Source organism: Ursus americanus, chromosome 2, assembly GCF_024610735.1.
Source record: "Ursus americanus isolate L20-20 chromosome 2, mUrsAme1.1.p, whole genome shotgun sequence".
NCBI lineage: Eukaryota > Metazoa > Chordata > Mammalia > Carnivora > Ursidae > Ursus > Ursus americanus.
Window position 1 is genome coordinate 75,513,073 of NC_142128.1, and position 24,669 is coordinate 75,537,741.

The following is a 24,669-nucleotide window of genomic DNA, read 5'->3' on the forward strand; positions in this document are numbered from 1 at the left end:
CCAGAAACTTGTTTCCTTGGCAACCACTGAGCACACCGTGAGGGGCCAAAGATCAGGATGGGTGTGGGAGCAGGGCAGGTTCACACGGCCCTAGGAGGAAACCCAGCAGCAGCTGGCGTGTGACAAACTGGGGCAGGGGGATCCAGGAAGTGGGGTTCCATGCCATGAGTCACCTTGTTGATGGTGGGTGTCAGATCAGGCAAGGAAGCCATCTCCAGCCTCAGGGCCGCCAGCTGGGGACTGCTGACTCCGGCCCCTCCTCCCAGCTGACCCTCCAGCCTCTCTGCCTCTCTCCGGCTGTTCCTGAGCTGCAAGAGCAGGCGAGAGCCGTCGGCCACCTGCTGAGCAGCCTGGGAGGACCGCTGGTAGGCTGCGGTCAGCACCCGGAAGGCCCCTGGGGGAAGACAAGAAGGGAACTGAGCCACCCTGGCCCTGGAGGCCTGGAGATGGAGGGCCAGCAGGTGCGGAGCCCCGGTGTGGCGCGGCCTTGCGTGCCGCTGTCTGAGCAGCCCTCCTCACCTAAAGGATTCGCACCGCTTATCCTTTCAAACTGTTCCTTCTTGCTCTGATACAGAACGAGGAGGCGATTGAAGATTCTGTCCAGATTGTTCAGGTTTTCCGAGAGGGACGAGGGCTCCACCTCTAAGGGCAGATCAGGCTGCAGGCCCTGGAGGGTCTGCCTGAGATGGGAGAAGAGCTTTCACTAAAATATGGGAGAGGGGCCGCCTCCCCAGAACCTGCTAGCCCCTCGGAGAAACCTCTCTGAGTCAGGAAAAAGAGAGGTCTTCAGCAAAGGCCGCAGAATGCAGACCCCACAGGCCAAGGAGGATTCTGGGGGACGAAGGCTCAGAGAGCCGCCACATGCTCCCTCCGTCCCTCAGCAGGCAGATCGCTGGTGCGACTCTACAGTCCTGGGCCTGCTGTCCCTCCCCAGAGCTGGCTTCCACGAGGAGCATCACCCTGCCCCCTCCCCCCCTGGCTCGCTGCAGGCCAACGCCAGCTTTACCACCTGCACCGCCTGCTCACCAGGCTCCCAGGTCTCTCCTCTGCAGCCCACACCTCCCCACGAGCACCCATGGCTGCCTCCCACTGGTCGTCTCCACCCAAAGCGGGTCAGGATCCACCAGCCCCGGCCTGCAACCATTCAGCTTTCAGAGATTCCTCTCTCCCCACCCCCTTTGCTGGTCTACCAGCCACCAAGTCCCTCCTGCGGGCTTTGCATTCTTCACCTACAGGCTTTGCTCTGGCATGGAACGTCCTTCCACGGAACACCCTTCCGTGCCTGCGTTTTCAGCCTCCCAAATACCCATAGACTCGCTACTCAATTCTGAGACTTAGGTCAGTCACATACCTGAATGACTCTGGGCACCGAAAAGTCAGCTAGCGCTTGGGGAATGCAAACTAATTATAGAAACTTCCAGAACCAAACCTTCCTAAGAAAGCGCTTCTGCTGGTAAGAAGGAGGTGTGGGTGGGGCCGCTCCCATTCCAAAGGCAAATACAAGTTATTTTTAGAGCCCCTGCCTCGTGGATGCCCTGTACCAGGGTGACTAATGCAGAGGTGACTCTCTCCCACAGGCAGTGCTGGGCACTTGAAAGAACACTGGGGCTCCTGCCTGTGCTCCGAGTCCCCGCCCTGCCCCTCAGTGGCCGCGTGACTCTGTCACATCACCTATCTATCTGTGCCTGTTTCCCCACCTGCAAAACGGAAGTAATGACACCCACCACACCAACCTCACCGGACTGCTATGATAGTTCAAAGAGAGAGCGCGTGTGAAAATGCTCTGTAAGCTGTAAAGGGCTGTGTGAGTGGAGGGAAGGACCAGCGTGTGCCACTTCTGTGAACCCGCGTGACGTAATTCTTCCCGGTGCCCGGCAGGGAAAGGCAAGTTTACCTGATGGAGAAAATGGCATTGGCCACCTGGGATACCTCCTGCTCGGTGACCGAGGGACGGGAGAGGATTGCTTGGATCTGCTCCATCTTGCTCTTTGCATTGGCAATCCGGGAGGCGAGGCCGGGATCGTCCAGGCCCAGACCCGGCCGTAGGCTGGTGGTGGCATTTCGGAGGCTGCCGAGGCGCAGGGACTGCCCCCGGAGATCGGCATCATAGATCTGGAAGCAAGGGTGGCAGGCCACGCACACTGGGTAGCGGTCACAGTAACCTCGTTGGCACTGGTCACAGCGGGGTCCGGTCAAGCCAGGGCGGCAGAGGCAGCGGCCCGAGGCCTTGTCACAGCCTGGGCCCTCGGTTCCCCGGAAGTCACAGTCACAGGCTAAGGCAGGTAAAGACGATGGTCAGGGTTGGGGGTCAGGAAGCTAAAGGCATGTGGTGGGGAGGGCCTGAAGCAAGGTCTGACCTCAGGGCCCATCTACAGGGCTTGGAACAGTAGGTGGTCAAGGCCAGAGTAGAATCACAGCAATGGCCGCAACGAAAGCAAGCCCTTACTTAGCACCTACTGTGCGCCAGGCGACAGGCGCTGCCCTAAGTTAGACACCTGCCTGCACACACAGTCACTCTGTGACAGAGTTAGCCACCCTCATTTTCCCACGCGTGTAGACAGGCAACAGGCACAGAGATACTAAGTGCAGTGTGCCCTCAGGAAACAGAGGCCCTGGGGGCAGTGACTGGCCCCAGCCACTCAGTAAGACAGAGGCCACACTGAGACCAGACCTGGGTCTGCACGCTCCGGGGCCCACGCTCTGTGGCTACCTGTCAAACGGACTCTGGGGAATCACACCTTTCCCCTCAGGATGCACTTTCTCCATCAAGGAAGAAGCTCCTCCCCCTCCCTGCCCTGGAGATGGCTTCTGGGACATGCTGTCTCAGGGAAACGGGCAGCGAAGCAACCCTCCGGTCCCGGGCACAGGCACAGGGGGACGGCCTGACATCCGGCAGCCCTGGGGCTGAGAAGCTAAGCCGACGGCTGGCGCAGTTGAGGGGAACATGCGTGCTCACGGGGCTGCCAGGGCCCACCCCACACGTCCCAATACGGGACGTCCTCCCGCACCACAGACCCTCCCGCGCGCCCTCTACCAACTGCCCACCCGAGCGCTCGCCCCCCGTGCCCCTGCATCCCCCCGCTCAGTGAAGCACCCACCACGGCATGTCGTGCCTGCATCTCCGTACGTCCGGTCGGGACACTGGCGTATGGCTGCGGCGCTGCACGTCAGGCCACTAAACCCTTCTCGACAGGGGCACTGCCCTGTGAACTGCGGGGGAGAGTACCGTGAGGGCACCTGCCTCGCAGGCCCGGCCGTGCCCTGGCATCGGGGCCTGCGTCCCAGATCCCCGGTCAGCACACAGGGTCCAGGACGCGCTGACGGCCTGCAGAGCAGGTGTGCTCCCCGAAACAAGGGCTCCCATTCAGAGCCGAGCTCAGAAGTCGAAGCCCCGAATGGCCCCGTAGAAGGCTCCGAGCCACACAGGGAGGGAGAATGGGTACAGTCTGACTTTGGGCAGCGTGGAGGGGAGACAGAGGCTGGTGCGCAGGCCCCCTTTCCTACGGAGGGACCCAGGGGGCCACCGCCTCCTATACCTGGTTGCACTGGGGGCCGAGGGAGTTGTGAGGGTCACAGGCACACGGCTCACAGCCCCGACCGCTAGCCAGCTTCCAGTAGTAGGGAGCGCACTGGTCACATTTGGGGCCCACCACGTGGGGCAGACACAGGCACTGCCCACTCTCCTCATCGCATGGCATGTCCCGACGAGACCCCAGGAGGCTGCAGTCACAGCCTGCAGGAGGGAGGGTTACTGAGCTCGCAAGATAACGAAAGCACACCCCTAGAGGACACACATCAGGGAGAGGGTCCAGCCTGGGAAAAGAACCAGGCAGGGTCATTCTTTCCAGATAACCTGGCTGACTCACAAGGCCAGGGCGCTTTCCTGCCCAGCACCTGACAGCTTGCCCCCCCCCCCACTCAGTGCCACCTTCTAACCCAGGCTTGTGCTGCCACCTGCTGGAGTCCCAGGGCACAGCACCCAGCACACAGCCCCGAGGTAAGTCAGGAGCCTGGGAGCCCACGCCATCTTCCCCATGCTGTCCCAGGCTGGGTCCCCCTACTCACGGTGGCAGCCCTGTGGGTTGGCATAGGTGAGTCCCGTAAATCCTGGCTTGCACAGGTCACAGCGCTCCCCCTGCACGTGCTCCTTGCACACGCACTGCCCAGTCACCGGGTCACAGGGAACCCCCGGCACTGCCCCATCGGGATCACACTCGCAGGCTGAGAGACAAAAGCAACCACCACAGTAAACATAACAAGGAAAGGCAGAAAGCAAAGAGCAGATTGTAGAAGCCAGACTGCCCGGTTCAGATCTTTACTCCACCACTTACTAGCTTATAACCTTACAACCTTGGTCAGGTGACTTAACCCCTCTGTGCCTCAGTTTCCTCACCTGTAAAATGGGTGTAATGATACAACTCTCATAGATTTCCTCTGAGGAATAAATGAGTCAATGAAAAGCAGACAGAACAGTGTTTGGCACATGTTAAGTACTACAGAGGTTTTTGTGGTCATTATTTCCCAAACAACTGCTATGCGCCAAGCACTGAGCTGGGCACGCTTGCCTGTTGCCTTATGTAATCCTCATGACAACCCGGAAAGGTGGGAACACACTCAAGGTCACACAGCCAGTAACTGTAGGAAACAGAGGTCAACTTGTCTTTCTCTTTCCCTATACAAATAATAGCACCAGTAAGTGAACCAGCTTTCTCCCACCCCCACACCCAGACCTCTTGCAGGCCTTTCAAAATGCAGAGTCTTTCTCCATCTAAAAAGTCCTTCATGATTAACCCCGCCTGATTCAGATTGCTCCCGTCCATCTGCTCTCTCCTGTGCGAACGCACTGGCCTTGTGGACACGCTCAGTCCCTCCTGGCTGTTCCATGCAGATGTTCCTTCAGGAAACATTTCTTCGGCATCAGCTATGTGCCTGTCATGGTGCTAGGGCCTGAGGATATAGGACATAATCCCTGCCATGGAGGAGTTCTCAATACCGGCAGAGATCGAAAAACACAGAGCAAACCACATGACCACATGATAAAGGCAATAACACAAACACGGACGAAGGGCTTAGGGTGCCTTTTTCTCGTGTGGTTTACATTGCCAAACAAGTGTCTGTGTTTCCTGACAGCAGGAACTGTCTCTTATATTTACTTTTGTCTCTCCTATGTCCAAAATAAGAGCCACATAATTATCGATTGACTGATTGATTGATGGTCCAGAGAGGTTAAGCGATTTGCTTAGAAATCCACAGCTATATTAAAACAACTGCCCACAAGTCCTGACAAACAACCAAGGCTTCGTGCTTCCTGAGGGTCGAGTGTCCTCAGGGACACATACGCTGTGGTGAGTGTGGGCAGATGACAAACTGGCCCCCAGGGTCCCTACTCACGGATACAGGTCTCCTGAATGGGAGCGCCGGGACGCCGGTTGCGGAAATAGTGCAGCTGACACCGCTCACAGTTCTTGCCCTCAGTGTGGTCCCGGCAGTTGTCACACACGCCTCCGTTTGTCCCCTGGCTCGCAGCAAACACAGCTGGGTCGAAGTGACAGCTCTCTGAGTGCCCGTTGCAGTCACACCCTGAAAAAGGAGATTCCCAGGGCTGACCGTAGACCAGCCCCACTTCCGTCCACAAAGCACGTTCCACACCAATGCACTGACATCTCTTACAACTCTCCAAGAAGTTCAGGTCTAGGAAATGGGGAAACTGAGGCCCAGGGAGGCTTGTCTAAGTCATTTAAGGTTATATGGCCAGTAAGAAAGCAGACTAGAGTAAGAATTCAGGCCTACTACCCCCCAGTATGGGGACTAACCCAAGAATAACATCTGTGTGGGGCCAAAAAGGGAGCCCTTTGATGGTCCATCCCAACGCTCCCCCATTGCCACCACGGATCTCCTGCTGGGTCACTGCCTCTCTCTGGGCTGGAGACCCTTGTTTCTCCCACTTGGGCAGACAAAGGCCCTGACTCCAGGGGGCCCTCTGAAGTAGGAAACCAGGTATGGCCTAGACAGGACAACGTAAGTGGAGGGGACAGAAGAAAGTGGATCTGGGGATACCATGAAGGCCATGTGGCATTGGACCTTTGGGCCTGGGTGAGAAGAAGGTTTGGGGAGGCAGAGGGTGGTTGCAACACAAAATCCCTCCATCCCCACAGAGTAAGGAAAGCTTATATTACCGGGGTGCGATCAAGATTAGATTTAAATAATAAAGAATAGATTCTCCCTGTGTCCAGGTGAGATCATTGAGGCCCAGAGAGGCCAGCACCCCACCCAGCCACTACAGGGGAGACGGTGAGTCCAGGACCCTACGCTGGCATTCGTGGGGGTCCTGGTCATCTGCGGGTCTCCAGGGCCGATTGCTGTAGAAGGGTGCACAGCGTTCACAATTGGGGCCAGCAGTGTTGTGCTGGCAGACGCAGACATCGTGGACCTGGAAAAGGGGCCACCTGTTATCAGGAATAATCATCAAAGGAACGTCCCCGCGATGGACCTGCCCTTTCCCCTCCCCTCCCCCCCCACCCCCCACCGCTCAGGGTCCAGCTCAGACCCCACATCTTCCAGCTTTCACTCAGCTCCAGAGACACTCCCAGGTGCCTGCTTGTGTGCTGTTGTGGGTTTGTGTGTGCGTGTGCGCGCGCGGGCCCTTCTACTCTAACTAGGCTTTTTAAAGCTCATTCCTGGGGACCTGGATGGCGCAGTCGGCTGAGCATCTGACTCTTGGTTTGGGCTCAGGTCCTGATCAAGCCCCACATTGGGCTCTGCGCTCCAAGTGGAGCCTGCTTGGGACTCTCTCTCCCTCTCCCCCTGCCCCTCCCTGCCCCGTGTACTCTCTCGCTCTCAAATAAATACATCTTAAATAAATAAATAAATAAATAAATAAATAAATAAATAAATAAATAAATAAAAACTCACTCCTTGCCCTTGGACATCCCCACGATCCCCAGTTCAAAGCAGCACCTGGAAGGTGCCCAGACACCCTTATTGGCAAACTACAATTCTAGAACTTTGTGGGCCCTCTGGAGTTTATATTCCAACAATCTTTGACTGCGGCTGTTTGGCTAATGGGACCACTATGATCAATCGTTACTAGACTCATTAAGATATAAAAACAGAATAGCTACTGTGTGCTCACTGTCTTCTGAATTAAGCCTGACACCCTTCGCCTGGCATTAAAGACTCGGATGGCACTGGCCCCATCTTCGTTTCCCACTCGGAACAGCACAGCCAAGCTGAACCTCCAGCTGTGTCCTGCACAGCCCTGTTTTTCCCCACCTCTTGGCCTTCGCTGATGTTTTTCTTTCTGCCTGGAATTCCCTCCTCTCTCCCCTCACCAGTAAGATCCTGCCAGCTAGAATGACACCTTCTTCATCGGGTCTCCCTGGATCTCAATCCTGGATGCAATGCCAGAGTCACGTGGGAAGCTTTTTAAAAAAAAAAATACCATTGCCAGGCCCAGTTCCATCCAAACCTCAGGGACAAGGGCCAGACATTGGTACTTTTTAAAGTGGTGATTGGGGGGTGCGGCCAGATGCGGGAGCCCCTGGGGCTGGGCGTGCCCTATCCCTCCTCTCCATCTCCCAGCACATTGTATTCCTCATCCGTCAGCAGTCTGATTCGGCCTGTGTTCGTCTCTAGGCCCTAATACATGACACATTCCTGGAGCCGGTCTCCCTCTGCCCTCCTCTGCAGCCCTGGCAGGGGCTGGCCCAGCCATGGGAAGGACGAAGCTGCCCAGGGCTCACTTCACCTGTGTTTCCCTTGCAGGCCGTTTTACACGACTGCCCTGTGCCCGTCTACCGCCAGGGTAAATGAGCTCCCTATGTGAACAGAAGAAAAGAAGCCCCAGAAAAGCGAAATGACAGCTTCTTCTGCCTCGGAGCCCAAAGTTCTCTCTCCTTTACTGATGGTTCTCACATGTGGTTTCCCAGCAAAACCCCCAGGGCTGCTGGTGAAGCTGAAGTTCCCCCTCCCATCCCCGATGCATCTGACTCAGCGCTCTGTTCTCTCACCCTGCCCCTGACCTCGCCACCAGATAGGACTCTAGAGTCCCCAAACCAGTGCCTCTCCACCCTGGCAGTGCTGAGAATCCCCTGGAAGCTTTAAAAACCAATAATAAAACTGGAATATCTGAGGAAGGAGGTCTGAGCACTTTTTTTTTTTAAGATCCCCAGGAAATTATAACATGTAGCCAGGGTTGAGCTGCATTGCCTTAAGCTCCTTCAAGACCCACAGATGCACTTACAGGTGACTGAAAATCAAACCCTCACAAGCCAGAAGGCAGGCTTAATTAAGGAAGTGCTACAAAATTCTGATCTCTGAAAGAATCATCACTTAGACTCTTTTCCACCATTGCTAAAATCTTAAAAGACCCAAGTCCTCGTTTTATAGGAGCCCCAGGAATGGCCTTCGTCTGCTTTGGTCTTGCTCTTCCCTCAGCCCTTCCCACCCGGGGCTGTCACCTGCACGGTGGCGGAGGGGCCGGCCGAGGCTCCGGGCTGTGGGGTGCAGCGGTCGGCGTGGCCGTGGCAGAAGCAGCTGCCTTGCAGACGCAGCTGGGACACGGCGTAGTAGGCACTGGGGGGGTAGTAGCCTCTCTGGGGCACAGGGGCCAGCCTGGTGAAGTTAACTCTCAAGTTTGTGATTGCCGCCAGCTCTGAGAGGGGGCAAGCAACGAGGAGGGAGGGGGTTGGGGAAGGGAAAGTAAAAAAAAAAAAAAAAAAAGGAAGTTAGACGCAAAATCGAGTCTCCTCAGGCTGGATGAATAAGGAAAGGAATTCTGATCTCACTACCCCATCTTCCCTGCCTTCCTAAGGTTGGTTATATCAGGAGCCATCCTCCTCAGCCCTCAACCCTCCCAAGGCAGAGAAGACCCCTGCCCTCCACCTCAGGCCTCCTGAGTCTACCACCCAGCCCAATGGAACAAGCAGGGTGAGTATTAAACCCAACCACGTGGACAGAAATATGAAAGACCAGGGAATTTCTGTGACCCAACCAACCAACCATTTCAAGTCCCAAGTTCCAAGTTTCGCTTCCCACCCATAGTTCCACCACAAGCAAGAGGAGTAACCACACTGACCTTGAATTTTTTGACTTTGAGTGGCCGGAATCCCAGATGCTAAATCCATAATGTTAAGTTGAACCTACAGAGAAAGAGGGAAGGGAAGGCCTCGGGAAGAGGTAAATGGGGTACCCCACGCTCAGAGGAAGTCTCCCTTCCCACCTAAGCCCCATCCCTGTCACACTGCTCAAAGGTCCTTCTCACCGGGAGCCTTGAGCAGACCACGGATGTGAGGGCTGCCAACCACCTGACGGAATGAAATGATCACTGGGCCCTAAATGTGTGTGTGTGTGTGTGTGTACCGGCAACTTCTTGTGTGTGTGTGTGTGTGTGTGTGTGTGTACCGGCAACTTCTCTCTACTTGGAAATACAGATACCCCAAGAATTTCCTGATTTCCTTGGGTCAAAAATAATGGTAAGATGCAGAATGTGCACATGAGGGTTTAGGGAAAACTAATTTTCCAAACACCTTGGATGAATGAGAAGGTCCAGGACCCAAGGATTCATGGAGGTGGTCACCACCACCCTCTAGACAACCCCCATTTCCACGATGCTTTTCCTTTTTCATAAAAACAACTCATTCTATGGAACTTCACCTGAATGTCCCAGAGCTTTCATGACAGCCCTCCACCGGTCAGGAAAAAGTCCTGTGTTCTGATCTGGCGTCTAGGGAGTGTGGCTAATTAACATGGATGTGGGCTGGACTGTAACTGCGAAGGAAAGAGGCACCGCCCACAGGGAGGGCAGCTCGCTGAGCACTGGGTGCCTAGGGGAGCCACAGGGAGGGAGCCTGAGCCAGAGAAGGCAGGACAGAACCCGCAGCCTCCCTCAAGTGGCGGGGAGGGGAAAGGCAGTTACAAAAGAAATGCAAGAATCCCAGCCCAGGTGGGAGGAGTCAGGGAGAGAGTTCTGAGCTGTTTCTAGAGGCAGGTTCTCGGTTTCTCGGTTTCTCGGTTTCTCGGTTTCTCGCTCAGGGTGTAAGTGCCGGTGACCTACAGCTGTGCCTTGTACCTGAATTTCCCCAAGGGCCAGGTGGAGGGATTAAACTGAGAAAGCTCATTCTTGTGTTCAACCCTATCAAGGTGAAATCAGAGATGGAATTCAATTTGTGTCATTTGCTCACTTGAATCTAAAATAACCATCTCAAAGTCCTCGCACAGAAGCAAAGTGGATTTTACCCTTTCCACCATGGGCACGTGCCAAGGAGCCGGGGGCGGTGGCTAAAGAAGAGGGCGGGGCTGGGTTATGCAGTGCCCTCAACGTGTTTTTGAAATATTCCTCCTGAGTAGCAAAGGGGACAAACAGCAAATATTCTGAAAGCAGCTAGGGAGCAGGAAAGACAGCGAGGCACACCCAGGGGCCATCTCTTCTCCAGAGGCTGGAGGACTATGTGAACAACGTGACGCCAGGGACCGCCCCCCAACACACAACCCTGAGCCTACTTTTCGGAGTTCCCCTCTACCTACCTTCCCCCCATCCAGGTGCCCATTGGGCCTCTGGGGCAGGGACTGGCACCGAACATCCTGCCAGCTCTGAGGCTGGCCCTGGTGGACCCGGGGGAAGGCGGAGGTGCAGTCGGCAGCCAGGTATTGGTACACCTGCCAGGTGTTGCCGAAGTCCGAGGAGCGCTCAATCAGCATCCCAGCGGGCATGGGCCCCTGCGGGGACACAGACAGCACGGGGGTCTTGCGGATGGACTGACTGATGGGAAGGGGACACCAGAGAGATACAATCATCGAAACAGGCTCCTAAGGGTGCACAGGTGGTTCCCCCGAAAGAATTACAGTGAGGGAGGGAGAAGGGGCACGAGAGGGAGCAAGTGGGCTTCGGGGCATCCGGGTCCTCCTGACAAACACTGGCCCTGTCAGATCTTCCCCAGGGGAACTGTGGAAACCAAGAGAAAGGTGATCTATACTCTAGAAGAATGGGATCCCTAGCTCAGCCCACCACCCAGGCGGTCAGGCCAGAAAATTATCCCACAGCCAATGTCCGGGCCCTCCCAACCTCTCTCCCCACTTCACTGGAGAGGCCTTCCTAGATGACTACCTGACCTCGTCACTCCTGCTCGAGCCCCCTCCACGACCTGCATTAGCTAAAGATGAAAGGCAAGTCTCTCAGCATGACGCGTCCTTCCTCCCCCTGCATTTTCACCCGGTTCTGGGGGCTCTCAATGCTGTCTTCATGCTGAGGGCTCCCAGCTTGGACCACACCCTCAGACTACAGGTCCAGAAACCCAGCCTCCAAACAGACCCCACACCAGGCCCTGTCTGCAGCTTCAGGGCCCATCCCCCTCACCTCTCCAGAAGATGGCACCTGATTTCCCGTTGTTCACTGTCACCTTGGTTCCACCCACCACCACGCACAAAATGGACTGTGTCGCCCCTCTGAGAAAAACCCTAGAATAGCTTCCCACTATTTTTTTTCCAGCTTTACTGAGATAGTATTGACATGTAATACATGTAAGATGTACAATGTGACGATTTGACACACGTACATACTGCAAAATGATTGTTGTCATAGTGTCACATCCATCCCCTCCCATAATTTCCATTTTGGGTGTGGGGGGTAACTTGTAAGATTTATACTCTTAACCACTTTCAGGAATATAATGCGGTGTTCAGTGCAGTCACCGTGCTGTACACTAGATTTCCAGAACTTCATCATCTTACAGCGGAAGTTCGTGCCCTTTGACTAATATCTCCCCATCCCCCGCCCCCAGACCCTGCCAACCACCATTCTAGTCTCTATCTGTATGGGTTCAGCTTTTTTAGATCCCACATATAAGTGAGAACACGTGGTGTTTGTCTTTCTTTGTCTGACTTATTTCACTTAGCAGAATACCCTCAAAGTCCACCTATGTTGTCTCCAAAGCCAGGATTCCCTTCTTTTCTATAGCTGAATATCCCATCGTGGATAGATATATGGACAGGGATTACATTCTGTCTGTTCGTCTGCTGATGGATACTTAGCTTCTTCCCATGTCTCGGACTACTGCGAATAATGCTGCAATAAACACGAATGTAGAGATATCTCCTCGAGACAGGGATTTCATTTCCTTCTGATATACACCCAGGTGGAATTGTCAGATCATAGGGTAGCTCTGTTTTCAGTCTGTGGAGGAACCTCCATATTATTTTCAAGGGGGGCTACACCAGTTTACATTCCCACCAACAGTGCCCAAGGGGTCCTTTTTCTCCACATCCTCGCCAGCAGGTGCAGCGTGCGTCTTGGATCACAGCCCTTCTAACAAGCCTGAGGTCATGTATCAGCGCAGTTTTGATCTGCATTTTTCTGAGGATTCATGGCGTTGAGCATCTTTGCACTGGCCTGCTGGCCATCTGTGTGTCTTCTTCGGAGAGAGGTCTATTCAAGTTCTCTGTCTGTGCTTCTTGAATGAGTCTGAACTCCTGGCCATGTCCTGTGCCATGTGGACCTGTGTCCTCAGCTCACCTGGTGTCCTGTGCACCTCCATCTTTCCAAGCAAGCCCTCAGCTGCACCATGCTCAGTCCTTCCTCAGAGCCTTTGTTCAGCTTGTTTCTTCTGCCTGAATGTTCTTCCCCCTGGTGGGCTCCTTCTCATTTTTTGTTCTCAGCTTAAATGTCACCTCCTCCGGAGATTTTTCGTACCTATCTAGCGCACATTCTTCTGCCCACACTCTGCCCACCTTACCTCATTCCAGCATTTTGTTTGTTTCCTTCATAAATGTCACCACAATTTCCAATCATTTATTTGTGGGCTTGCTGCTTTTGATTCCACTCCCCCTAGACCACGGTTTCCCAGCCTTTGGCTCTGTTACTATTCGGAGCTGGCTAATGCCTTGCGTGGGCCGTCCCGATCATCAGAAGACGATTAGCAGCCTCCCTGACTCTACATGTGAGATGTCAGTCGCATACCCATAGTCGTGACAACCAAGAATGTCTCCAGAAACTGCCAAATATCCCCTAATTGAGACCCACTACAGTAAACCATAGGCCCCCATCTGTCTTGTTCAACTTGCACCCCCAACATCGAGCACAAAGGAGGCACTTAGTCATTTGTTGAATGAATGGATGAAGTTTTAGTCTACTTCCCTCCTCCCCATTTATGTCTGCAAACTCATCTCTCACCAGCTTGTAGACTTCCACGTCCCTACTTCTCACCACCACATACACACTTTCCCCTCCAGACCCTATATATGCATTCCGTTGGCCCCTCCCCAGTTACATACCTTCTTGCCTCTTGCCTCCAGGCCTTTGCACTTTAGGGTTGGTTCTCTTGGCCCAAGAATGAACTTTGCCCTTTGCCTGGCTATGAGTGGTCTACAAAGGTTCACCTTTTCCTGGGCATTCTGTGACTCACACCCTCAAAGACAGACCAAGCTGGACACCCCTCTGTGTTCCCAGCACCATTTCCTACCAATATCAGAGCACACGTCCTACCTCCTCAGCGTCAGTCCCTGTCTTCCCGACAGACACTAGAGCAATGTGAGAACCACGATTTAGCTTCATTCATCTTTCGATCCCTAACATCTGGCCCCAAACCTAACATACAACCAGTGTTCGGTATGTGCGTAGCAAGAATGGACGAGTAAATGAATGAGTGAGTAATGAACAAGCAATGTACTAACAATATCCATCCAGATGGACGTTGCCCTTCAAAGTTGTCACCTTTAGAGACTGGGCATTTATTCAAATGATACTGCCATTTCTCAAAATACTTTTGACCTTTTCTTGAAGAGAGGATGTCAGAGCTAACTTTCTGAGTTAAGGAAGAAATTAGATCCTATTGCTTTTTATTCACAGCTCATTTTAGCACCTGAAAATGATATCACCCTTCGTGATCATCTGATCTTATTAACCAAGCTTCATCCTTAATTATTTGACTATTTCTGTAGAAAGAATAAAATCAAAACTTCTCTGGAAAAAAAAAAAAAGACCTGTGACAAATGAACAAAAATGTTCCTGCCCAAAGGAGTATCTCGGGAGGCTAGTCTAAAAGCAGAATCCAAAAGTACTCTGAGAAATAACAGCAGTGAATGAGTACATGGCGCACCAAGGGGGCTGCTCTGAAAGCACATCTTTCATAAGGATGGGCCAGTTATTGGCTGTTTGTTAAATTCAATCTCATCATCACAATTATTAAACATACCAAGAATACACAGCTGTATAATAACTGACCAGACCCAATGAACTGGTACTTGGCAGAGCTGAATTAATTAGATGGGTTGAGGATGGGGGATACAAAGAGGAAGCGGATATAACCCCTGCATGGCCAGGACAGGGGGCCTGGAGGTGCCACTGTGTTCCCAGGAGTGGGCCTCTGCTGTCACCATGATACAGACCCAGGGTAAGTGTCACCTTAGCCTGGGGAAGTAGAGCCCACCTACCATGTGCTGCCATCACCCCAAGCCTGGGGAGACAAAGCCACTGTGCTCCCCATAAGCCCAAGCCCACATGGCCCAGGGTCCCCCTCTCCTACCCCTGCCATCCCCAGGAAGCACACCTTAAAATCCATCATGATGTCTCGAAGCTGGAACCTCTTGTCCAGGTCTAACTGCAGAGAGACGGGGTTCACATCTGGAAAGACAAAAAGTAGAAACTTTAGACCAGAGAAATTCTACCTTTCTAGCCCTGAAGGAGGCTCTGGACTCTATTAGCTCTGGAAAGTCAGACACACTAAGCTTGATCCTCTGATTTTCCTCTTGGAGAGGAATGGTACCAACATGCTTCTCCCTATACTTCCTACTCAAGATCCCATCTGTCCTTTGCCACATTTCCTTCCCATCATCTCCTGATGACCCTAACACGCTGAAGGATTTCAACATGTCTGCTCTACAAGTTCAAGTCCTTCAACGAGCTCATTGTAACTAAGTGGGGTAAAATAAAGGCATTCTTCGCTCTTCTTCACCTTTCCTTAACTTCTAGCAAATTCTTCTACCTACAGCATCTGAGAGACCTCAAATATAGAGGCAGAAGGTCTGTCAACCACACATGTCCCACCACCATAAGAAATGCCAGGGACATCCAAAAGGGCTCCCGGGCACCTTTCAACCACCCCCACCCTCTGGGACCTCCCACAAGTTTAGGCCCCTGGGGATGGCCGGAGCTTACCATTCTGTGACTGCCACCAGCGCATGGGGCCTGAGGATGAAACCACATTCTCCACTCGGTGGCTGTTGTAATTGTGAGGCAACCTAGAGTCACACTTGCAGCATTTCATCTGCCACTGTGGGACAGGGAGAGGACAGAGCCTCGTGGGTGAGGTCCAGAGAGGGTTCCCCCTGCATCCTGATAGCCTAGAACTTTCCCTCCACGGAAATCCTACCCTCAGGGATCCACTGGTTTCATTAATACCCTCAGACGGATTAGCCTCTTAAAACAAGGCTATCGGTCATCTTTGAATGTAATTCTTTTGTGTTCCTCCCAACGTACAGGTAAGTGACCAGTGGATAGGCATTATTGCCAGGAAAGAGCTGTGAGGTGGCAGAAAAACAATGGTACAGAACATTGCCTCAAAGAGAAACTTGACGGGTGCCTGGGTGGCTCAGTCGGTTAAGTGTCTGACTCTTGGTTTTGGCTCAGGTTGTGATCTCAGGGTTGTGAGATCAAGCCCCACATCCGGCTCCACACTCAGCACAGAGTCTGACTGGAAGTCTCGTTTTCCTTCTCACTCTGCCCCTCCCCCTGCTTACTCTCTAGATAAATACATAAATAAATAAATTAATTAAATCTTTAAAAAAAAAAAACAGAGAGAAACCTGAAGAGAATATCAAGAGCAAAAAGAAGAAAAGATGAGGAACTCACTTTAATTGAGTACCTTCCATGTGCTGGGTATAAGTTAGTTTTATATCTCATTTCACCTAATGCTGGCAGCTCCAGGGAAAACCGAGTTTCTGAGCATCAAGGAGAGGGGACACAGCAAAGGACTTTGGGTTCCAGTCCTAGCTCTGTTCCCCCATTTTCTAGGCTCAGTTTTCTCCTCTGCAGATTGAGTGGCGGTTGGAATCGAACCATTCATTCAATCATTCAACAAATATTTATTGAGTGTGTACTATGTGCTAGACCTGCTCTGGGCTCTGGAGTATAATAGTGAACAAAACAAAGAGCCTGTCTTCAGGAAGCCAACATTACAGTAACATTTGGATGATCTCAAAGGCCTTCCAGCACTGACGTCTGGGACTTGAGGACCCTTTCCAGGTATGGCATTCCCTAACCACAGGAAAGAATCTGAGGGTCCCCAACCAAACGAAGCTTTGTGGTTAGGTGGTCCCAGGGCCAGGAATGCATAGGACAGAGGAAATCTGCAGCCCTGGGGCTAAGAGCAAGAGATCCCACATGAAGATCGAGTTTAGAGTAGGCAGTCAAAAAGGAAACAGCCTCGCTGGGGAGCTCCCCCCAAAACTACACCTTCCCTGGCCTGCCCATGCCCTGGAGTGAGACAAGAGACAGAACTGAACCCCATGGGCTCCACAGCAGGCAGAGATCACCAAGCAAAAGAACAGGGCCAGAGTACATGGCCCTTGTTCTCCTAGTTTATATGTGTGTGCGCGCGCGCGCGCACACACACACACACACACACACACACAGCATGACCTTGCCCCAACTTCTCCATGCAACACAAATAAATTCTGTTTTCTCTGAGTTACCATGGTACCAGACCTTGTGCCTAGCGTAAAGAACACTGTTCAGAGGGCTCCATAATCACCCACAAGTAGAAGCTTGGACAAGAAACTCACTGGCCTGATGCTCCTCTGGGTGGGGACAACTGTATCTCCAAACACCCCATGCCTCTGCTTTCCCCGAAGGCCTCCACTCACCAGAACCAGGGGAAAGCTTTGGCTTCTCCAAGGCCTTCCACCTCCTGAACCTCTGCCCTGTCCAGGGAAGGTGACAAGCCAGTAAGGCTGATGTCTTAGTATGGGCAGTGTCTGTGGAACTGGTTAACCTGACAGGTCAGTCCCAAAGGGATTGAGTTAATATGCTGAGCTTGAGCCTGGGGTTATGGAAACTTCTTGCCCAACACCCATCTTCCCCCTCCACGGCTGACAAAGCCTGGCAGTGCTGAAGCAGAAGGGGAGCCAGGAGTCCTGGCCCTCTGAGCCTCTGCTACCCACCCAGCTTTCCAGCTCTCACCTCCAAAGTAAGAGAATTGTCACCCTTCTTGGGGCTTGGAGGTCTCCTCATCAGGTCCAAAAGTGCTTTATTAAACAATAATTGTATGACATTTAATGTTCAAATAATGGCTAGCACCTGTGCCCTGTATCGAGCCCTCGGTGCCTCCCTTCCCCCTCCCCGCTCACTGCCCCTCCCTCCCCACTTGCCCTGCTCCAGTTTTCTTCATAGTACGCATCTCCACTTGAAATAGTGTGCATTTATTGTCTGCTTATTTGCTTATATTATGTTTACTGTCTGCTATAAATGTATATTCTACGAGGGCTTCCTTTCCTGAATCCCTAGTGCTCAGAAAAGTGCCTTGCACACAGTAGGCCCTTCATACTTACTGAATGAAGAGTAAATACTCAGTAAGAGCTAACATTTTCATTATCACTAGACATTCTCTTCCTGCAGCCACGGAGTTTAAAAGGACGGATGGGGGATGGAGGTGATAAAATAGCAAAATTATGTGACAGAGAGCCCACCATGGGCCAGGCACTGTGCTAGGAGTTTGAATATGAAAACCTATTGAAGCCTCACAACAGCCCTACGTGGTAAGGAATATTATTCCCATTTTATGTATGTGAAAGATGAGGCTCAAAAAGGCTAGTGACTTTTCTACTGACCGACAGCCCGTGTCGGCCCCGGCACCAACACTAGAGAGGGTCCCTTAACACCTTCCCCTCCTCTCTCCCTCTCTCCCTCTCCCTCTCTCCCCCTCCCTCTGTGTCATCCTCTTCCTTCTGCTAGGAAACCAGGTGGGTGCACAGACATCATGGGAAGCATGGTAAAGGGTGACAATCTCAGTCTCACTCAAAGGACTTGGCCTGACCCTGCCGCTGACCACGAGGAAGCCTAAGGTGGAGAGAGCACTTTGGGAAGAAAGCTGACTTCTCAGGCTGACCCAGCTCAGTTAACACAGAAACTGTAGATGTGTCAGTGGCTGAAATAAATACCTGAGCACTTAAAATAATCCTTTCTGGGCAAGAGAAGCCTTTTGCTGGAATCTGACTCTCTTCCAGAATCCTATTTTGGTCCCTGGCAGTGAGCGTGCCCTTCTCCCCACTCTGCACAGCCTCTCGGGGGCAAACTTTTCCACTGCCCAGCCTTTGTCTGCACTCAGCACATGTCCCGCAGAGAGACAAGGGCCAGCTGCCTTCCGGCCGCCTGTCACCAGAGCTCTCTCCCCAGCTCTGCTGGGACCTGATCCCAGCCTGATCCCTGGCCAAGACAGCGCCAGAAACAAGGCTCTTTCTTTCCTCAGGCCTGGGGCACCAGAGCTAGAACAGCTCAACCTGGAACTGGAAATGACCTTGATGGTCCCCAAAGGATGAAATATTATGTAACTATTAAAAAGACTGCTCATTTTAATTACTTGGGGAAAATGATGACATTATAATGTTTTATGAATAACAAAAGTTGGGCATAAACATGTCTACGTCATGATCTCAAATACATAAATTTAAAGGAATAGGAAGTGTTTGGAATACACCAATAGATTAGGTTGAACCATATGAAATGGCTGATATTCAGCCAATCTGACCTACAAAAATGGCCACCCCACGCAGCTTACCCCAATATTTCTGGGTAATAGGATGATAGGGAAGGTTTTTCCTTATTTGTTCCTCTTTAATAATTTTAAACTTTAATACCTTGGATATATATTCGCTTTTTTTACTCAGGAAAATAGACATTATTATAAAATAAAGCAAACTAAAAAACGTCCGGGGTGTTCAGCATGGGCTTTTTACCCTGCCTCCTGGCTCAGGCTTCCTAGTGAGCCTAGGGGTGCCCCATGCTCGCCCCACCTTCCCTCCACGTGTGCAGGCACTGATGGAAGATCAGATGCCCTCGTGGGCTTCAAACCTACGTGCTGCTTATCATAGAAACATAGCTAAAGGGGGGATTTATTGCAATCCTTAGAGACAGGCTAAGCCAGCAGACTCAGGATAGGTATTTTAAGTGGCTCTGCTTGTCAACCAGCCAGCTGGATGGAGACCTGAAATAGAGCAGCTTGGGGCAGAAGCCCACGTGAAGACAAGCTGCTAACTTTCTCTTTCCCTCTGAGCCTCAGTTTCCCTTTCTATGTATTCTTGTATGCCTATGTGAGTATGTGTATAAATGCATGTGCGTGCTTCTCATCGCAAGGCTCTTCCCCTCCTGTGTGCTACGTGACTCCGGCACTCCCAGAGGTGGAGCTCTCAGCTGCAGCAGCTCCCCTCTCTGGGGTCAACTGGCCAACGTCCTCCTGGCTGCCCTACCTCAGAGACGCAGCATTATTATCAATTCAGCCTGTCAGGCCTCCAGCCAGTTTGGCTCCTACTTGCTCTCCATCTGGAAAGGCTGGGCCTCTTCCCTTATCCTGGAGCTTTCTAGAAGCTCAGCAGTCTGGCCGGAAGACAAACCCTCCCAGAGAGCTAGGGGGAGGGCCAAGGAGCGAGCAAGAGCCAGCAGGAGCCTGAATCACGGTGGAAATAGGTGGGAAAAGGAAGGTAAATGCAAATCAAAGCTCTGCGTCTTTGCAGAACACAGAGCTCATTCGAGGGGGAAACAGGAGAATAGCCTCTGGTTTTCGGGGCCCGGCTCCCGCCCAAGAGCAAGACACAGGCTGCCTGAGTCTATCTAAGGAGATAGCATCAGGGTCATGGCTGCCAGCCAGGGCCTAAAGAAAGGAAGCCAGGACAAAAACACTCCAGCTGCCTGCAAGAAAAAGCATTCTCTCTCCTTGAGCTTCCTCGGTGGTAATATGCAGGCATGGAATAAGATAAGGAGGCTCCTTCTTGCGCTCACACACTATGAGAATCTCCCCTACTCCAGCTTATCTGCTCAGAAGTTTACAACACTCCGGACAAGAATGCAAAGGAAGGAAGGAAAAAATAAAAGACACTAACCAGACGCCGTACTGGAGAAATACTCCTCTCAGCTAAGCGGGCAGAAGGAGCAGCAAGGCCCCCATTAGACCCCACTGGGATCCACAAGCCTCAGCCTTTCTAGGTCAGCGGATATTGCCGGTAAAGGTCAGGTTGGGTTCTGCCATGGTGCTGAGGAGGAAAGCCCCAGTGGTATAAGGCACTTTCAGCTTCATCTTCTCGCTTGTCATGAAGTAACACCTTCACCAAAGCCTTAACTCAACACTGCCCTCTCGCCGTCCAAACCGAGTTCAGTAGGCTGACTCTGAGGCTGATTAGAGACGCTGTGTACCACACACCCAGAAATTACACGGCACGGGGCTCTCTCCTGAGCACTGTGCATATATTATCTCACCTCATCCTTCCAAAATCTCTGAGGTCAGTATTTTACATTAAATGGTGGGTATACTCATTCGACAGATAGGAAAGCAAGTCTTAGAGAAGTTAAGAAATGTGTCCAAGTCCATAAAGCTGGGAAGAGATAAAGCAGGGATTTCTGCCCCAGGGTGTCTTCCCCTAAATCTTCTAGCCCTGTTCTAATTCAAGGGACACAGTGGTCACTTGGCAGCCACTGGCAGGGACCAGAGTTGGTTGTCAGGATGCTCCCTCCCTTCTTCCCTGGGAAGGACAGCCTCAGCCCCAGCCTGGACCTCTCCAGAAACAGAGGTATTTCCCTAGACCTGAGTGCAGAGAATTGCTTTGCCTGTCTGGAACTTTGCAGGCTCTGCCAGTGACAATGGTTCCTACAGCCCCTGAGGACAAAGAAGCAAAGTAGGTCTGCAAAATGTTGCTGAGACTTCTAGGGACCTGAACCCCAAAAGCAAGGGGCGAGGGACCAGGCCAGCAAAGTCTGAGCCCATCAGGTTTGTCTAGGCCTTCCCATTACATCTTTCCCCCTGCTTCTATCCTTCTAGCCCCAAGAGCTGTACTCCCCAGCCCATAACAACCAGTACCCAAGAATCTCACATGCCACCAACCCAAGTTCTGCTTCCTTCTGATGGTAACACTTTCCCTCAATGTCCCTATCCACGGCCTTCTATCCCTCAAAACTTACCCATCCTGGCCTTTACTTTCTTGGAACCCATTACAAAAGCCACAGCTAATTTTCTGATAAGCAAACCCTGGCTGAGATAGAACGGTGGATGATAGACTGATATGGTGCCTTTCCCAAGAGTGTCTGTATTTCAAACAAGGAAGGCAACAATGCTTCATCCCAAAGAGTGGATCCCCAGTGGCAGGAGCTTTGGAAGTCTCAGAACTGCTGAGAAGTTCTGGGAAACAGGACGGCAGACGTTTTGGTCAGAGGCAGTCTCAACGTACTCTGTGGGCAGAGGGTAAGGAGCTCGGGATATATATGAACACATCCTCTGCCTAGATATGAGCCATGTCAAAGGTCCAGAAAACAGACAATTGTCCAAGAAAGGCAGTGGTTGTTGGGGTATGTGCATGGGGGTGCACTGACATGCATGTGTGCAAGTGTGTGCGTGTGTGTGTGTCTTGGGGTGAAGGGGATATCAGCTGGTTACTGCTCTTCAGCTTGTTTCCAAGAGATAAAAATGACAGCTGTTGGGTTTACACAGCTAATTAACCTGAGGAAGGCACTGTGTAAAACTGTTATTAAGGCAGCTGGGTAATTAAGTTTTCCCCCAGAAAGGGAGGGAGTGGGAGATAAATAAAGCATTTAGGGAAGCAGACACAACATTGGAGGAGACATCGTCAGGAGCAGAAATCAGGGCTGGAAAGCTTCCAGGGAAAACGCACTGGTTCATGGGGCACTTCAAGCAGCCCAGAGACGACCGGAAGGACACAGCTCAGCCCCGGCCAGCAGAGAAGCCCCCGCCTGGGAGAGACCATGATGAACCCATGGGGTCACACACAGCCCAGCCATCTCCGAGAAGCAGGCAGTGATGCTAGGGCTGAGCAAACACAAAGGCCGACTAACCCAACTCCTTCATCCATAAATGGAGAAATGGCGGTCTAGAGAGAACCCAGGAGCTAGCAAGGTCACATCCCTCATCAAAGTCTCAGAGCCAGGATCAGAACCAGGTCCCCACCCCCAGGCAGGGCAACTTCGCTAACGGTGATTGCCTCCAGATTCTCCAACAGTCCACTGCAGACCAGACTCACAGAGGCCACCTTGGGAGCAGAGTGGGCTGGCCCAAGGATCGGTTGATTTCGATAAGTATGCGAGGGGGTGTCCTAATCAGGGAAGAAATACTCAGGAGTGCGATTCACAGCTGGGGTGACTTGTGCAAGCACACACAGGTGCCAGGAGGCGGGTGTGTACGGGGAGAGGGGAGGGAACATTTAGTGTCTTGCAGACACCAGCCGTGGTCACTTGGCTCAATCCTTTATACAGTCCTCACAACCACTCGCTGGGCTGGGTGCTGTTGTTACTCTCATTTTTCAAATAAGGAGCTGACGCTCAGAGAAGGCATAGAAGAGAACAAGGATAAGGGGGCAACACAGACATGCCTTGAGCTTTAGGGAATAGTGAGTCTACCCAGAGGTTAGTTAGGAAATAAAAGAAGGAGAACAAGGAGACAGGGCCATTTTGGTAAAGAACAGCCTGGGTCCAAACTTGGATAGTGAAAGGGAAATTAAGGCAGGCAGACCTATGAAGGGCAAAGGTGGGGGTGGGATATCGCAAGGCAAAGCTGGCCAAGTCCTATGTCCATTGCAAGGGCTGCAGTATGGACACCAAAACCACAGAAGCAAGTCGTCGAGGCTGATAGGATTTAGCCACTGAGACCAAACCAGGCAAAAGAGGTGGCAAGCGAACAGGAGCCACATTCTGAGACCAAGAGCTGGGAGAGACAATTTTGGAGCTGGAAGGAGTCCCCACTGCTGCTGCAACTCCCATTCCACAGAGTCCCGCCCGGGGTTGAGAGCAGGGGAAAGAGCGGTGCAGAGTGTCCAAGAGTCGTAAATCTTCAGCGCACTCGCACTCACGCCACATCAGGGGGCAGACGGCAGGTGCCGGAGGCGGCTGTGCTTGGCTCAGGGCTCACCATGTCACAGAAATAGCACAGAGGCACTAACCAGAAGCTTCACCCTAAGGAAGGTGTGTCTATGAGGGCAGGAGCTGGGAGGAAGGGGTGAAGGGGAGAGGGGACAGAGGCAGGCACAGGAATGCAGCTCCATGTGACGCCTCATCTCCAGCTGGGGCTGCCCGGTATGCCCCCCACCTCTAACTCCTCAGAAAACTCGACACCTGTGTGTTTCCCTTTGCAGTCTGGGTCCCAGCACACACCCAAACCCTCCCAACCACACACAGAGGTAACAAGCGCCCCCACGGAAGCATCGTGAAAATTAATTGAGATCGTTTCTGTAAAACTCTTCGTATGATGTCTGGAACACATAACACGTGCCTCATAAATTAGAGCTGTTCTCTGTAGCATTTGGTAACAGAATACACTAAACTTAAAAACTGCAATTGGAAGTCGGCAGAGTTAAAATACCGATTCCTAATTTTCATCACACGGCTACCAGGCTACCCGGTGAGGGTTCAGGGAGCATCTGCACGGAGCCCTAGAAGGGACTCCGTGCCTTTGCATGTGTCTTCCTTGCTGTCAACCAGGAGCCTCTAGGACGTTAGGCAGGTAAGAGAGAGAGAAAGGGCAATGGAACAAGGGAGAGGGGGAAGGCAGGCGGACAGAAGCTGGCTCTCAGCCATCAGCTCATTCCCAAAGAAAGTTGGGGCCAGGAGCAAACCTCAAGACCCTTTCATCTAACACTCACTCACGGAAGAGGAAGGTTAAGGCTTAGAGAGGGGTAATAGCTTGCCCAAGATCACACCACAAGTTAGTGGCAGACCTGGGACTACACACTGCATCCAAGATGCCCCATCGTCTACTCTCAAAAAGAGGCTGCAGGGCTCTCTTCCCCCTTACAGAAAAGGAAAGGGAAAAAAAAGCCCATATGTTTCAACTTTCACAACAGCAAAAGGCTGAAATTTATCCATCCCCAGGGTTGCAAAAGTCTAGACTTCTCTTTTGCAAGCACCAGTCTGTTGTCAGGGGGCTGCAAACGAGCAGGGAAGGGAGGTGGCGGCCTGCAGCATCTGAGAGAGGCAGAGGGCAGGCCAAGGTGAAGCCAAAAGCCCAAGGCTTTGGGGGACAGAGGCTGTCCAGACAGGGCTGGGGCCGAGGGGACATCCCAGCACAGGAGCTCTGTATTTCTCCTTTCTTCCCCTCCCAGCAGGCAGGCCAGCTCAGGGAAGGAAGTCAGCAGAAGTCTCCCTGAAATTTTTAGACATGGCTCAGTGACACCAGATTTTGAGGGCATGTGGGAAGGGAGCAGCAAAAACCATTCCATTGCCTAGAAAGCTCACTACCACCAGGTCCCCTGATGCTTGTGGAGTAATCTGGGCCCACAGGGAGTCCTGGCCTTATGCTGGCCGTCTTACCCAACACTGTCAAACTGGCTTTCCCACATCCAACTGGGTGAGACGCAGAAACCAGAGCCGTCTCTGCTCAGCACCCCCAAAGCCACTACTCAGTACCACCTGCCATTGAAAGTAGCCAACGGAACACTGGAGTCTAGAAGGGCAGTGGGGCCCAGAGGCCG

The 24,669-nt window shown here is 52.4% G+C and overlaps 1 protein-coding gene across 27 annotated transcripts in view; it reads right to left on the reverse strand.

Annotated features, from left to right (window-relative positions):
* LAMB3 (laminin subunit beta 3) overlaps nucleotides 1-24,669 on the reverse strand; it is a 130,738-nt gene that overhangs the window by 9,271 nt on the left and 96,798 nt on the right. For 26 of the 27 annotated variants that reach the window (XM_087857766.1, XM_087857764.1, XM_087857774.1 and 23 more), the window contains 13 exons: nucleotides 15,149-15,263; nucleotides 14,541-14,614; nucleotides 10,525-10,716; nucleotides 9,077-9,140; nucleotides 8,460-8,653; nucleotides 6,310-6,430; nucleotides 5,392-5,580; nucleotides 4,066-4,221; nucleotides 3,537-3,733; nucleotides 3,099-3,210; nucleotides 1,895-2,273; nucleotides 520-680; nucleotides 174-394 (listed from right to left, as the gene is read on the reverse strand). In XM_087857766.1, coding sequence (XP_087713892.1) covers nucleotides 174-394; nucleotides 520-680; nucleotides 1,895-2,273; nucleotides 3,099-3,210; nucleotides 3,537-3,733; nucleotides 4,066-4,221; nucleotides 5,392-5,580; nucleotides 6,310-6,430; nucleotides 8,460-8,653; nucleotides 9,077-9,140; nucleotides 10,525-10,716; nucleotides 14,541-14,614; nucleotides 15,149-15,263 — 2,175 coding nt within the window. Of the gene's footprint in view, nucleotides 1-173; nucleotides 395-519; nucleotides 681-1,894; nucleotides 2,274-3,098; nucleotides 3,211-3,536; nucleotides 3,734-4,065; nucleotides 4,222-5,391; nucleotides 5,581-6,309; nucleotides 6,431-8,459; nucleotides 8,654-9,076; nucleotides 9,141-9,654; nucleotides 10,503-10,524; nucleotides 10,717-14,540; nucleotides 14,615-15,148; nucleotides 15,264-24,669 lie in introns of those variants that run through there. The other variant, XM_045787814.2, reaches the window with a different exon arrangement.